This window comes from Aulonocara sp. 'chitande type north' Nkhata Bay, linkage group LG5 (assembly GCF_057382095.1).
Source record: "Aulonocara sp. 'chitande type north' Nkhata Bay isolate Kocher_YH1m ecotype deep benthic linkage group LG5, A_spYH_male_GT1.1, whole genome shotgun sequence".
NCBI lineage: Eukaryota > Metazoa > Chordata > Actinopteri > Cichliformes > Cichlidae > Aulonocara > Aulonocara sp. 'chitande type north' Nkhata Bay.
This window is the reverse complement of record NC_141348.1, coordinates 44,488,511-44,503,788: the sequence shown is the minus strand read 5'-3', so window position 1 is coordinate 44,503,788 and position 15,278 is coordinate 44,488,511. Positions and strand designations below refer to the sequence as shown.

The 15,278-nt window shown below is 46.3% G+C and overlaps 1 protein-coding gene across 1 annotated transcript; it reads left to right on the top strand.

The window, feature by feature from the left end:
* Positions 1-1,792: 1,792 nt before the first annotated feature.
* LOC147331445 (nuclear factor 7, brain-like) lies at positions 1,793-7,108 on the top strand. Its single transcript, XM_086293758.1, has one exon. The coding sequence runs from the start codon at positions 2,031-2,033 to the stop codon at positions 3,417-3,419; it is 1,389 nt and encodes a 462-aa protein (XP_086149884.1). The 5' UTR covers positions 1,793-2,030; the 3' UTR covers positions 3,420-7,108.
* Positions 7,109-15,278: the final 8,170 nt, after the last annotated feature.

Here is a 15,278-nt window from a genome sequence, read left to right as displayed (position 1 = left end):
GTAAATCCAGGTTAAAAATGAACAGACTCATGACGTGCATCATCTAAACTCTGATGTCACATCCTTTGAAGGAATCTGCCATAACCTCAAACCATTAATATCGATGTCTGGTAATTTCTTTATGGTATAGATACAGTTTACTTACTTGTCAGCAGGTTCAATCGCCTCCCTCAGGAGGGTGGTGTGTCACCACAGTGCAGCTCTTTGTTCTCACCCCTGCTCCGAAGTCTACGCCGCTAGATGTGTCCGACAGACCGCTGTCCGTCCTCATCAACGCTGCCCAGCAATAACAGGGCAGGGATGCTGGGAATCTTCTGCACCCTCCCATGAGTTTCCCCAGAGCCCGAGGAGGGCACGACTGATGGGCCTCATGGTCTGCCCGCCTGTGTCCTCCGGTGGCTCGTTCACACGGAAGCAGCTGTGCTGTGTTGGCTGAGTGAAGGTCCAGTACCTGCCGCTGAGCTCCATCTTTTCTTCGTGGCTTTTGTGGACCATGTGTGCCATCACACCGAGGCGTGAGTGAGTGCTCCCTGGCCGCTGTGCTTCGTGTTGCAGTGTAAACCTGTAAAAAAGGATGGCCCTCAGACATGGGCTGTATCCCAATTCAGGGGCTGCAGCCTTAAAGTACGCAGCCTCAACGATCCTCAAGGGCCGCGTACTCAAAGACCGCTAAGGCCGGAAGTGCGAGGCTTGTGAAATGGGCGGTCTAGCCTCCGTTGCGCTGCCCAGGTTGCCTAGCGACCATGATACTAACAGCTGGAAACGTGTCATACAGCTGTGTTTGACAGAAATGAAGGAGAAAATCTTTTGTTCGTTTGTTTGTTTCTACATGAGCTTTGATCATTCTCTGTGAGATGAAGCTCAGCTATTGAACGGCGTATATTTTAAAGGCTTTAAAACCAAGTTAGTACAAACGTCACTAATGTCACATGACTTTGTCGACATGTGGCCAACAGTAATGTTTTAATGTTCTTCGTTATTAAACATTTGCACATAAAGAAGTGACATAATATTCAGTACTTACTTAAAGTTTACTCTTCGGCCGCCCCTCGTCCGCCGTTTTTTTCGGCAAATTTATCCACACCCACCGCCGCGCTATGCATTCTGGGATATGTTGAGCCACAAAGTCTACACCGCCACAGCCTTAAAATTCAGGGAAATGAAGGACGCATTTGAGGGCCGCATTTCGAGCAGCCTTTGAATTGGGACAGCCTTCGTCGCGTCGCTGTGACGTAATCGGCCTTGAAATGCGGCCTTTAAGGCTGCAGACCCTGAACTGGGATACAGCCATGGTCTTCTTTTGTGTCTTTGTTTGTTTTTCTTGCCTCAGCTTTTGGGTTCAGACTCTATTATATCCCAGTCTTTTTCATGTTTTCTGTACTTTTAGAGTTTGGAAGCTTTTTCTTTGTTGTCACTTGTGAAATTCAGGGATGTGTAATATTATGATCTTAAACTTCCTTTTCTCATGTCTGTGGAAAAATGTAATCGCAGAGAAAAAGCTGTCATAATAAAGGCCTACATGGGGCAGCTTGTTGTCACCCATCAGTATCAGCTGTGCTTCTGGTATTGCATCACACACTCACTTTCTCACGGCGGTGCTGAACAGCGCTTTGTTTTAGGCTCATGAATCTCTTCATGTCCAGACCTGCACCTGAACAGAAACTTGCTCTGCAGTTTTAGACCTGTTGGCAGTTTTGGAAACTGATTCTCTGGAATGACTCAACTACAACTTACAGTTGAAGCAACAGCATTCGTAATCAAGCTCCACCCCTCACCTGAGACACACCAAGTTTCCTCTCGCTCGCAGCGGGACAGTCAGACTGAACATCAGACCAGCAGCTTCCTCTGGCGAGTCCAGTGTCAGGACACAAACAACACTGCTGCTTCTGGCTGCCGACGCTCCACACTGAAGGTTAGTTTGACTGAAAACACGACTCACAGGAAGCTTCAGTGAAGGCAGCAGAGGAGGGACGGGAGTCACGCCTGACTGTAGTGCCTGTCTGCTGCTTCCAGCTTCACCCGGAGACTCCATGGCTGCCAGATCAGATCTTTGCTGTCCAGTTTGTCTGGACATCTTCAAAGAGCCGGTTCTTCTGCCGTGCAGCCACAGCTTCTGTAAGGACTGTCTGGACAGCTGGTGGAGAGAAAACCCAGCACGCGACTGTCCAGTCTGTCAGAAACAATCTACAATGCACGATCCACCGTGTAACCTTGCTCTGAAGAACCTGTGCGAGACGTTCATAGAAGAGAGAAATCAGATAACTCCGGAGGATCTCTGCAGTCTGCACTCTGAGAAACTCAGTCTCTTCTGTCTGGACCATCAGGAGCTAGTGTGTGTGGTCTGCGGCACTTCGGACAAACACAGCGACCACAAGTTCAAGCCCATCGATAAAGCTGCACAACAACACAAGAATGACCTTCAGGAAACTGTGGAAGCTTTAAAGCAGAAGTTAAAGGTCTGTGAAGAAGTCCAGGTGAACTTTGATCAAACAGCAGGACACATTAAGGCCCAGGCCCGACGCACAGAGAGGAAGATTAGGGAGCAGTTTAAGAAGCTTCACCAGTTTCTAGCAGAGGAAGAGGAGGCCAGGCTGACCGTGCTGTGGGAGGAAGAGGAGCAGAAGAGCTGGATGATGAAGGAGAAGATGGAGGCTCTGAGCAGAGAGATAGCAGCTCTTTCAGACACAATCAGAGCCACAGAGGAGGAGCTGAGAGCTGAAGACGTCTCATTCCTGCACAACTACAAGGCTGTGGTGGAAAGAGTCCAGCGCTGCCCCCTGCTGGATGATCCACAGCTGCCCCCGGGAGCTCTGATAGACCAGGCCAAACACCTGGGCAACCTGACCTTCAGCATCTGGAATAACATGAAATATATGGTCTCCTACACTCCTCTGATCCTGAACCCAAACACTGCCCATCCGGGACTGATCCTGTATGAAGGTCTGACCACCATGAGGGTTGGAGACCGGCAGCAGCTCCCGGATAATCCAGAGAGGTTTGATCATCTCTACTTTGCCCTGAGCTCTCAGGGCTTTGATTCAGGGAAGCACAGCTGGGATGTTGAGGTTGGAGATAACAGAGGTTGGTCACTGGGCGTGTTAGCAGAGTCTGACCAGAGGAAGGGAAACATACGGTCTGGACTGTGGGGACTGGGATACAGTCAAGGTCAGTACTATGCAGGATCATCAGCAGATCCAGAAGCTGCTCTCTCGGTGAACAAGAAGTACAAGAGGATCAGACTGAATCTGGACTGGACCAAAGGAAAGCTGTCGTTCTCTGACGCTGACACCGGCAAACACATACACACCTTCACACACACTTGCAGTGAAAAAGTGTTTCCATTCTTTGCCACTGTGATTAAATACCCCATTAAGCTGTTACCAGTAAAGTTCTCACTGTCAGTGAAGCAGAACATTTAGACACAAACAGGAAGATCATTTCTAAAATGTTGGATTGCTGCATTATTGTGTCACTTCCTGTTCCTGATACTAAGTGCAGGGATGCTTTTCTGCAGTTTAATCTGTATAGGTTGTTTAATTGCAAACCTTTGAGAACAACTTATTTCGTAGCGTAATCTTCACATGCTTTTTCTGAATCACCTGCAAATTATATCCATAGTATTCAATCATTGTCTCTTTAGGGATTTGCTAGCTTAGCGTAGCTATGAGCTCAGATCTCAGTCACTAGCAGCATGGTTTCTGCATGTGTGTCAGAGGTTTATACTGGATAGCAAACAATAACAGAAACAAAGTTAAATCAACATGGAAATCACAAACTGATGATCAACAGGAAATACATTTTATTTACTCTGGCAACTTTAATATAATAGAATCAACATTGAAACAATGTCGACATCACTACTAAAGATCAACAGGATATCAGCGGTGTTTCATCTTATGGTAAACAGAACAAAGCACTTCAGAATATTGCATCTACTTATCTGATGTCATGATATACCGTATTTTCCACACTATAAAGCGCACTTAAAATCCTTTAATTTCCTCAAAAATCGACAGTTCGCCTTATGTATGAATCTTGGTTGTGCTTACTGACCTCGAACCGATTTTATGTGCTACACGGCGCTCAAAAATCTGTCAAAAATGTTTTAGTGTGACTTTGGTAGCTACGAAGCCGCACCGCTTGATGGATTGTTGGAGCATTACAGCTACCGTAGTCAGGAGCCTCGTGGAGGAATCTGGGTCCTAAACTCCATCTGTTTCAGGTCCCAAAGTCAAACGAACACTGCAGCATCACTGAGACTTAAAAACTGTCTAAATTCTTTCATCTTTGATAAATGATCAGTGTTGCTGCTTTACCAGGTGTAACAATCAAGTTTAACATCCAGGCATCCATGAAAACAGGATTTATTAAATTCAGCGGAGTTAGAAGTTAGCAGGAAGCTAGCTCGCTAGTTTCCACCTAAACATGATATAGCATGTTCTGACTGAGAGATTTCTGAAACATTCAAACGTACAGCTCTGCTATCACTTCCAACATAAATGAAGACAGAAAACTAAACAGCAGTGACGTTTGTAGGGTTACTGAAGTTGGGCTAGCTGCTATATAATGATGTGCTACGTGCTTGCTAGCGACACAGCTATGTTAGCATAACATAAACACAGTGAAGCTGGAGGATGAACGCTAACTTTTTTGAAGTGGATTAAGCAAGAAGAATGAGTTGAGTAAAGTTTGACTTATCTGACTGTTTAGTTTTGCTTAATGCGCCTTATAGTCTGAAAAACACTGTAGTACAAAGCATTAAAACTAGCTGGTCAACTGTAGATCAATGACTTTCAGTATGAAATATACCACTCTGAGACAGGTCCAAGTGCTAATAGCTTTGATTTACAATTCAACTGTGAATCCATGTTGTTTCAACCTTGTTGTTGTCACCTGGTCAACTATAAATAGATCAATCAGTTGTAAGAGGACAGTGTCATTACAGTTAAACCATCAGGCTTCATCAGTCTGTTAATTGAACATTTATTTAGCACAGAGTTTACAGTCTTGATCACAATTATAATACAGATTTAAAGTTAGCATTAATTCAATGCTGTCTTGCTATCTTGGAAATGTAGCTTGTGTGTAGCTTTGGAGGCCAGGCTTCACCTTCTGCAGCTACACCAAAGAGTAATACCCTCATTTTATGATAATTTCTTAATAACATGAATAAATTAATAAATATATTTGCAATAATGGATTACACAGCAGTGGGAATGCACGTTATTACAGAAGATGTCTTTTTACAAGTGCTTTAACCTGGTTTAAGTAAAATAATTCACCCACTGTTATCTTCACAGAGCAGAGCAGCTACCTGAACACTGCTCCCACAGGTGTTCATTATCTTGTTAATAGTATTACATCATGACTGTGTTTGACTGGATGCTGTGGCTCCTCTGAAAAAGAAAACCTCGAATCAGAAGTACTTGACTTTTTACCACAAACTTCATTTGTGGTACATAGCCAACTGTATATGTAGAAATAGCCACAGTCTTTAATTATCAATCATATTATTGATAAGTTCAGTGAATACTTTGTAAATGTTTTACCTGTCTTACTGGAGAAAACTGAAGAAAACCACTGAAGAAAAAAAAGAAAAAGAAAATATTGTTAATAAATATAAAAGCATGAGAGCTGGATGACTGAGCGTGCCTCAAGACAAATGTGAAAGCAAAACATCATGAAGACGTAAATGTGGGATTTCCAAACCACTAACATTTTAAAGGCGTCGCTTCCAGCTGGAATAGAAAAAAAAACTCACATGAAACCGGTTCACAAATAAAATGTCTGCAGATGAATGTTTCCCTGTTAGAGTGAAAACAATGATTGACAAATACAAACTATATGGAATGAGACGAAGCCAGTTAATTAAATACAGTGGAAAGATCTGGGATGAGGAGGTCGTACTGATTGGGTTAAAAACCATTTAAATAACATGAGAGAGTGTAAATGTTTGGATGTTTGTTTTTGTTGTTGTTTACTTTTGTGCTGATTACTTAAATTAATTTGTGCTTTGGTATGAATTTGAACCGGAGCACGTCAGAAATAGATTACAACATTAAAATAATGTGTGATTTCAGTTATTGTTCATTCGACAAAATTGAAAATCACCCATCAGTCGTCGGCTTTGGTCCAAAGCGAAGCGTGTGATGAATCAATAACCAGCTTTTATTCTTTACTGTTCTTTGGTGTTTATGTTCCTTGGTGGGTGTGATGGGAAGCATGTACACAACTTCTTTACAAACACTATATTTGAGGCTCTGCAGGCCTACTTGTTGTTCCTAGAGTATTTAAAAGTAGAATGGGAGGCAGAGCCTTCAGTTTTCAGGCCCCTCTTCTGTGGAACCAGCTTCCAGTTTGGATTCAGGAGACAGACACTATCTCTGCTTTCAAGATTAGGCTTCAAACCTTCCTTTAAAGCATATAGTTAGGGCTGGACCAGGTGAATCCTGTCCTGTCTGTTGCGACAGATGTCCGGCCCACCCTGAGCCGGGGGTTTCTTGCGCCTCATTGTTGGGTTTTTCTGTATTATTGATGATTTGCTTTGATGTTGCCATTTTTTCTGTAGTTAAATGAGTTTGTGTGTTGTTTCCGATGAGCTTCATGCTGTGTGTATGTCAAAATAAAATAAAATAAAGAAAAATAAAGGTGTGAGTGAGAAAAACAGCAGGTCTCCTGTCTGTGAGCAGAATGAAAATATGACATCATGCTCTGCAGCGTATTGAGAGGATGGAGGCGGGAGCCCTCATGGGTACGAGTGTAGAGCACCGAGGCTGCAAATGCATAATTAAAACTCTGAAAGGTTTCACTGCTGTCTTCCATTTCCTCACAATGACACGGCACACATTAGCAGAGCGCTGCTGCTGAGCTCCATTCATGCTTTAAACGCTCATCTGGGGAGGTTTTAACAAGAGCCCGATCAGCATCACACCTCTTTTTTTTTTTCTTTTTTTTTCTAAATGACATCAGAAACAGCAGTATGCGACATTACGTGATGGCAGAGCTTCAGTTCATCCTTTGTCATTTTTTTTTTTTTTTTTTTTTTTTAATAAATAGGACAGGGGGAATGAATGAGAGAGAGAGGGGGAGAGAAAGAAAGAAAACCAAAGGGGAGAAGAGACGGTGAGAAGGGGGGGGAAGAGAGAGAAAAAAAAAAAGAACTCCTGGGTCACCTGTATGGAGAAAAAAAAAACAAACAAACAAAAAAAACAAACAGAGGAGACAGCAAACAACAAAGAGCAACATAATAATAGAGAAAACAAAGCACCATCACAATAAACTAGCTAGTCATAGATATCAGTATTTACTAAGTAATAAACGATATTGTGCAGCACGCAAGATAGACAGCGCACAGTGTGCTTTGAGGCAGCAGCCAAGAAAGCTTTAGTCCGCGTCTGTGAATACCCATGTGTGCACACCTGTGTGGATCAGCATGCTTGCATTCCAAAGGTTTCTCCATGTAATGATCTGCTAGGGAGTGTGGGGGGGCCACAGCCCCGTCCTCCAGGGTGTGAAGCGGGTATGGAGGAGATCAAAACTCCAGACATCCAGAGGCCCCCAGAACACAAGAGACCAAGGAAGACCAACAGAGGGGCAGCCGCGCCACTGTTCCAGTAAGAGCTGAGGAGAGTCCCAGATGAGGGCTCGCCCAGCAGCCGCGGAGCAGAAGTCAGGGGGGGTTGCAGTGACGCGCCCGTGAGCTCCGCCGGCCCCCAGCTGCGCCTGAGTGACCGAGCCCCAGGCCGAGAGGCCGGGGGCACCCCACCTCCAAAGGGGCCCGAGCGAGCCCCAGGCCCCGACAAGCGGCCGCCAAGGAGTGAGCCGGTGTGTACCCGGACGCCCACCCCCAGACACAAAGAACCACCAACACACCGACACCTGAGGGGGTCTGCCACCGGCAGGGGAAGTGGTGGTAGGTGGAGATAGGCCTCCAAACCTTGGAGGGCCTGAGATGTCCCCAGAGAGGTGGCGCCTGACACCCAACCTGACATATAGACACAGACATACAGGCACACACAGACACAAACATCCATTCCCACCCTCATGCTCTCATATGCACTCACTCCACACTCAACCAACGTGGAGACAGACATAAAGAGACGCTGTACACACGATCACACTCCCCAAGCGTACTCTACAAACCGGGTCTAGGTACCCTTGCCCCTGGAGGGGGGAATTGCACCCAGACCCAGGTGGTGTTACCCTTTTCCCTGCGGTGGGGAGAGGCAGACCGCCCCGACTCCGCAGCAGCAGGGAGGCCCCACACCCCAGACCGCAGTCGGACGGCCAACTCCTCCTACTAGCCCCCCTGCTCCAGCAGGTCGCAGAGAATGGGGGTGGGAGAAGACTCCAAACCTCCCTCCACCCGCTCATTGTAGTGTTGATGCATGTGTGTTCTAAGGTGCAATTAAAACCCAGGAGGGCATGGAGCTACCTGCCAAGGAGCAGCAGGTAAGCATCACACCTCTGCATGCATGCTGCCTTGCTCAGGGGCAAGAAAAACATTGTTGGATCGGTGCTTTGAGGAGTTTTGCTAAAAGAGCCTGGAAGTTAAACTGAAACCATTTGAACTGTCATTGCTGAGGGGAACCTGCAGATATGATAATGTGAGTGTGAGACTCATTTTCTTCTGCGCTGAATAAATGATGATGATTCATTTGTTTCTCATGAAATGGCTCAAGGAAGTGCTGAAAGATGTCAGTGCTCACGTGATCAACACTTTCAGTGTGTCTTGACTTTGAAGCCTCTGATTCTGCGTTACACACCAAACTGGTGAGCAAACATCAGGCGTGCAGCTGTGAGCCACATCTGGCACAACGTTCATAGAGTCGAGTGTTTGTGGACGGGGGTCGTCGTGAACGCAAAGGTGGAAAAATGCGGTTTCATTTTGTGTCGTGGTGTGATGTCAGCAGCAGCGTGGCGTCCACCACAGCGAGGCAGCGACTCAGAGGCAGATGGTGGCGGTCTCTGAAGCTCCGCGCTGAGCTCCTGCTCACAGATTAATGGGACGTCGCTGCACACCTGAAAACACACCTCTCCTCACTCATCATCCCTGTCAGTCTAAAAAAAGAAGTGAGGTGAAGGTGTGTGTGAGGAGAAACTGTGCGAGTTACACACTGTGCCTCAAATCAGCAGCACATCAACAGTGAATATTCAGGACAAAACGATTTAACATCAACTTTCTCCACAAATGAAGCAAACAACACAAATCTAAACAAGGTTAGCTTTCATAGCACACACGAAGCTACTGATCTGCAACTCTGAACTAATCAACTAATCAATAACCAACTACAGAGACAGTGTGTGTGTGTGTGTGTGTGCGTGTGTGTGTGTGTGTGTGTGTGTGTGTGCGTGTGTGTGCGTGTGTGTGTGTGTGTGCGTGTGCGTGTGTGTGTGTGTGTGCGTGTGTGTGCGTGTGTGTGTGTGTGAGTGAGTGTGCAGCATAACTAACATGAGAGGGGTGAAACCCAGTAACGTTGGTAATGGCCACAGTAACACAGATTCGTGCACACACAGGTTTGGCTCCTCTGTGCTTTGCTGGTCGGGTCTGAGCTAGCGAACCTGTCTTCTCTGTGAGCACAGTTAGCGCTCTGCTAAGTTACTCGGGGAGATCGTGGCTCAAGAGTGGGCAGTTCGTCTTGTAATCGGAAGGTTGCTGCGGCTCCGACAGTCTCGGTCGTTGTGTCCTTGGGCGAGACACTGCACCCGTTGCCTACTGGTGGTGGTCAGAGGGCCCGGTGGCGCCAGTGTCCAGCAGCCTCGCCTCTGTCAGTGCTGAAGGGGCTGAAGGGAGGGTGACGGGATCAAACACACCTACTGTAAAAAGAGATAAAATGGATGATTTTATTTTTAAGATTCGGTTTAGTGTGACTGATGGTAAGGACATTTTTACAGCGCAGAATTCAATGCCAAGTAAAACCTCTTGTTTACGTCTGGAGGGCTGTGAGATGTAAAACATATAAAGCTTATAATACAACACAATTACAGCAGTTTGAAATATTAGGTAAAGTAAAGTCAGAGCGAATGTTTGCAGGGTTGTTTATGTGCACGGAGCCGTGGGTCATGTCTGTGTGAGTCCCACACGCATGAACGTGAGCTCATCCTGCAGCGTTTGTTATTGCGTTTTCCCGCCACCAGTTCGTGTCCTTCTTTCTGGTTTTTTCCCTGTGATGGGGAAAAGGACATATAGTGGCTACTACCCAGAAGGCATTACAATTCCAGCGCTCTAGCTACTGCAGGCTCTCTGCAGAGCAGCGTTCTCACCTGTCTGAAGGTGAGAGTGGAACAGGTGGGAACGGCATGAGCTGTGTCTTTGCTGAACCTGGAGTGGGGTGGGGCCATTAAACCTGAAGTCAGCGCGCACAGGAAGCAGTGGCTTCTCAAAGCTTCACAGTACGCTGTGGAAAGTGTGTTTCCCTTCCACACCTGAGAAATAATCTAAAAGCCTCTTTGTGAGTTCACTGTTCTTCAGTCGGCGCCAAATAACCAGCAGGTTACTTCCTGATGTTTTCGATGCTTTGACAGGAACAAACGGTCTCCAGGAGACGGACTCCAGTCTGCGACGTGACAAACTCACGCTCAGCTTTTACAGGACGGACCGTCAGCTGCACGAACTGCTGTGAATCAGAATAAACTTGTAGGACGACCGAGGGAAACCCCACAGTGGGCCCTTGTTGGGTCCTAGCACCAGTATGAAGTGTGGGAGCCACTGTCACCCCTTGGTGTGTTACTGCCATCAGCTGGTATAAAGCATTGACCAGGATCTTTCTCAAAAACACTCTAATGCTGTCACACAGTCTGGATTAGTAAATGAAACATGGTCTGGTATGTTTATCAAACAGGGGCTGTGTGAGTGGACTGTGTCCTTTCAGATGCCCACAGGGCAAAGCTGCTGTGGGCCCTTTGTGCCCCCCCACACAGGGTCTTGGTGGGATAAGTAAACCTGCGTGTTTGCTGGTAACATCACTTTCAGGACTCGGTGCTCTCCTGCGTTGCCCTCATCAGGCAGCAGTATTGATGTTCACAAACATTATGATTTAGAGACTTTTAAAAGTCACAGTTTCCATTAACCCGACTCTTTAGTGCTCAGCGCCCGTGTGGAAGAAAGTGACAGGTGTGGCGCCGAGCTTTGATAATTGCCTCCTCACACGGGTCTCAAGCGGTCACTTACACTCCTGCACAGAATCTCTGCATCAGGATGCTGTGATGCTAAGAAGCTGTTACTGTGAAACTGACCTTTTATGGTTGTAAAATTATTATTTCTGAGAAGAAATCAATGGCTGACATTTGTTTGGCAGCAGAGGATCGATATCTGAAACACGAGGCGACCTAAAGAACCGCAGGTTAACATTACAGGCTGCTCACATAATGCTCGGGGGGAGGGTTTAATCTCATTTTAATCTCATGTTGAAAGCTTTCCTATCAAGCCAACTTAGCGTTTCATTTATCTGAGAAATGTTTCATTTTCTTTCATTAGTGACACTTGGTCTCTTCTAACAATTATAAGCAAATATCTCCAGTGGGGAGTAAAAGAAGCCCAGAAACAGCTTAATCGAGAAATGGAGTTCCCACAAAAATAAAAAGGAGATCATTTTGAAACAATCATGACTACAAATCACCTCCTAAGGTAACAGAAACATAGCGTACATGTCAGAAGCTGCAGTTCCTCTAGTGTCCAGCAGAGGCTCCAGCACTGAGACTCCCACATGTTTACATCCTGATACACAAACTGTAGCTACAGATAATCTCCTCCTTTGTAACAGCATCATTCACCGCTTTAAATCATATGAAGGCTCAAAGTTTGCATTATTAGGGGCGTGGCCTCTTTGATCGACAGGTGGATGTGACAGAGTTAGCTGTCTGCTAGCTTCACCTGAGCTGGACCTCTGGGCCGTGTTTGTGCTGCTGGAGCCTTTTGAGCGATTTAATGATATCATGTGACCAATAACATGGCTGCTGTGATGTCACTGTGCTAACAGAGCGTCCGATGTCGGCTCTAATCAGCAGGTCGGGGTCTGTCTGATGGACCCGTACAGTCTGTGGATTCAGACAGATGGTAGCATTAGCTCGTACTACCCTCTTATCCAAATATGGCTTCAAGCAATGAAACACTGAAGCTCCAAATTCTACAGAACCAGTGGGTGAGATGTGGCCAAGATCCATCTTCTGTAAACACTCCTATACGGCCAAACACGACACCGAGCCGAAGGAGTTAATGCTAATGCTAGCAGCAGGTGAAACAGTAAAGATGTGCAGAGAGGATCCCTGCAGGTTTCAGCTGCAGCCAGCTGTTTCTGATACACTACACATCCCATTAGCTCTCACTGCAGGAGGCATCGCGTGCATTCATACTTTGTCGGGAAAACGAATTCCTGACTGATAAAATCCACATGGAAAAGATATAAATCTTATAAAGTTTGTATCTGTCTTGTGTGAAACTTGTATGAAAAGCACACAAGAGTGAAAACAGTTACAAGATCCCCAGAAAAAATATATAAATGAAACTAAAACAATACATGAAAGTGGCCACGTTCATGAGTGGATCATATCAGCCTTCTATGATTCACTATGTGAAGTAGGCCACATCTGTCTTTTATACGTTTTTTCTATTTCTTTTCCGTACGGGAATCCAGAGGAATACCCGTTCATGTAGGAGCAAACTGGCAGGACATTTAGCTACACGAGTTGTTGACTTTCTACACGAAAATCTGGCTGAAGGTGAAGTTTTGTCGGTTTCCAAGAAATCATCGTATTGCCATCAAAAATGCGAACTCCAGAAACCCACCACAGGGACTGTCTGCAGTCTTGGAATCACGTTTTGGCATTTGCTTCCTTAATCCCTCCAGTTTGTCTGGAGGACTTGGAACCCGTTTTCCTTTGGAGCTCGGAACATATTTATTTTTGCTTTGCTCTTATCGCAGGATAATTATGGAGAAATCAAAACTGAGTGCCTGCTTCCTTTCATCACACCTGACTTCAGCCGTCAGGATGTCAACAATCTGAGCGAGCTCAGTGAAGTGCACTCACCTGCACAGGTACAGCCCAGCTAGTCTGATGTGGCTGTTCCCTCTCACACAGATGCTGTGCTGGAGTGAAGAACGTGCCGATGTTCAGCTTAAATCGCTCTTTGTTGGATAGATGCCATCTGTGAACTACACCAGAGTCAGAGATAACATAAACATTTACGAAACACTTGATTTTATTTGTCATGATTCCTACAAATACAAAAAAGAATAAAGAGATGAAAGGAGCTGCCTGCTGCGCTTCAGCAGCACGAGGCATGCAGACATAATGAGACGACACTTTATGCAGGCAAGAAAACCAAGTCTGTGTTTATTAAAGTAAATCATGCTGATGTATCAATAACATCTAGAACAGCTAAATTTATGCCTGATTCAGATGAAGATGTAGGAAAATAAAACCCGCGGCAGCAAACAGCGTACTGTCGATATTTGGAGACCCCCAAGCGTGTCACAAATCATGTTTTCAGGGGAGAGCGTGCCATATTAGGAGGAGCCGCTCCCCTGCTGGCGCTCCTGCTCTCTGACAAACAAAGAGGAGAAAAATGCTTTTTCCTCTGATAAAATAAACAGCTTAGCATGTTGCTGTGAGATTACAGCAGCAGCATTTCTTCAAACTTTCAAAGGTTAAATTCAGCTTTTTCTTATAGTCTGTCATGTGGCTGCTGGAGGGATCCTACAGAGTTTGCACAGGTAGTCCAAGTCAGCACGGTCCCAGCACGGTCTGAAGAGCATGCAGGAGACTCCAGGACACAGAGCTGGACCGGGCCTTGGAAGGCCTTCGCCCATCAGCTGGACCGGTATCTGCTCCTTCGTGCAAAGAGGATGAGCACTGTCAGAGCTACAAGATGACCTCCAGCAGGCCGCTGGTGTGGATGTGTCAGACCAAACATACAGAAACAGCCTTCATAAGGATGACCTGAGGGCCTGATGTCCTGTCCCTGTGCTCACTGCCCGGCACCGTGGAGCCTGGCTGGCACAGATACCAGAACGGCACTTCCACAGATCAGAGCAGGTTCACCCTGAGCACATGTGACAGCTGTGGAAGGATTTGGAGAAGCCGTGAAGAAACGTTATGCTGCCTGTAACATCACTCAGCACGGCCAGCACGACCAGTGACGGCCTGTAGAGGCATATCCACGGACAACGACACCCTGACTGTCATTAGGTCTCGGCAACGGTTCCTCCCGGTGCACGACAGAGCCCGGCCTCACCTGAGTCTGCAGGCAGAGGATGCAGGAATTAATGCCATTGACTGACAGGAGCTCCGTGATGAGCTGGTCCAGATCTAGAAGGAGACCCCCCCCCGGGATGCTGATCACTTTCATCAAACTGTGAGGCATCCTGTCCTAAAACATTCATATATACACCAGTCATGAGTTGTGTATCAAACATGAACACATGTCCGGCTGCTTCACAAAGTTTTCTCTCTGCTCTCTGATGTCACACTGCTGACCCATGACCCTGTGACCTGGTGGATGTTAAGCTTAAAAGCTTAAATGGAAAATCCACACATGGACCGTTTGTAGGACCTGCAGGTGACCGGAGCTGCTCCAGGCTGCTGATATTGTTTTGCTCGGGTGCAGAGGAACATGTTTGCAGCTGCTCACGTCTGGACAGGAACTCTTCCAGCGAGCAGGAGGACAAAGAACATAAAGAAGCTGAGCGGTGACACATTTATTAACATGATGAATTGCTCTTGGACGAGACATCTTGTCCTGCCTCATACAAGAAAAGTATGATTTATGATTGCCTCAGAGTTCACTGTCAGAAAACAATACCGGGGGAATTATCGGCATTTGAGAATCTCTGTAATACAAATTAATGATCACATCACACAGCGAGCCCGGCTGGACCCCGCTGAATTGCACTCCTTAACAGCCTGTTTTGAAACGTTAATCAATTCATGACAAAGCTATAACTCAGCGCAGTGATGAGAAGAGAGAAAAAAGCCCACTAGTGTCCGTCCTCCTGCCAGCATCGCTCAGCCATCGAGAAATCACTGCGGTTATTTTCAGCTCAGTAACGACGGCCGCACGCTCCGCTCTGTCTGCCGTCGTCCAAAGGTGAAGCGGGGAGAGCCTCCGTGCGACCGCATCAACTCTTCTACTCATTTCTAACGCCATCCATCACGGCGCTGTACATTTTCTGCCATTATTTCTCTATTATCAGATTTATTGGGGCTGGAACGAGGGGAAACGGGAACGGGCCAGTGGAATTTGTCAAAATCACGAGCAGGACGGAAAACCAATTAAAGGC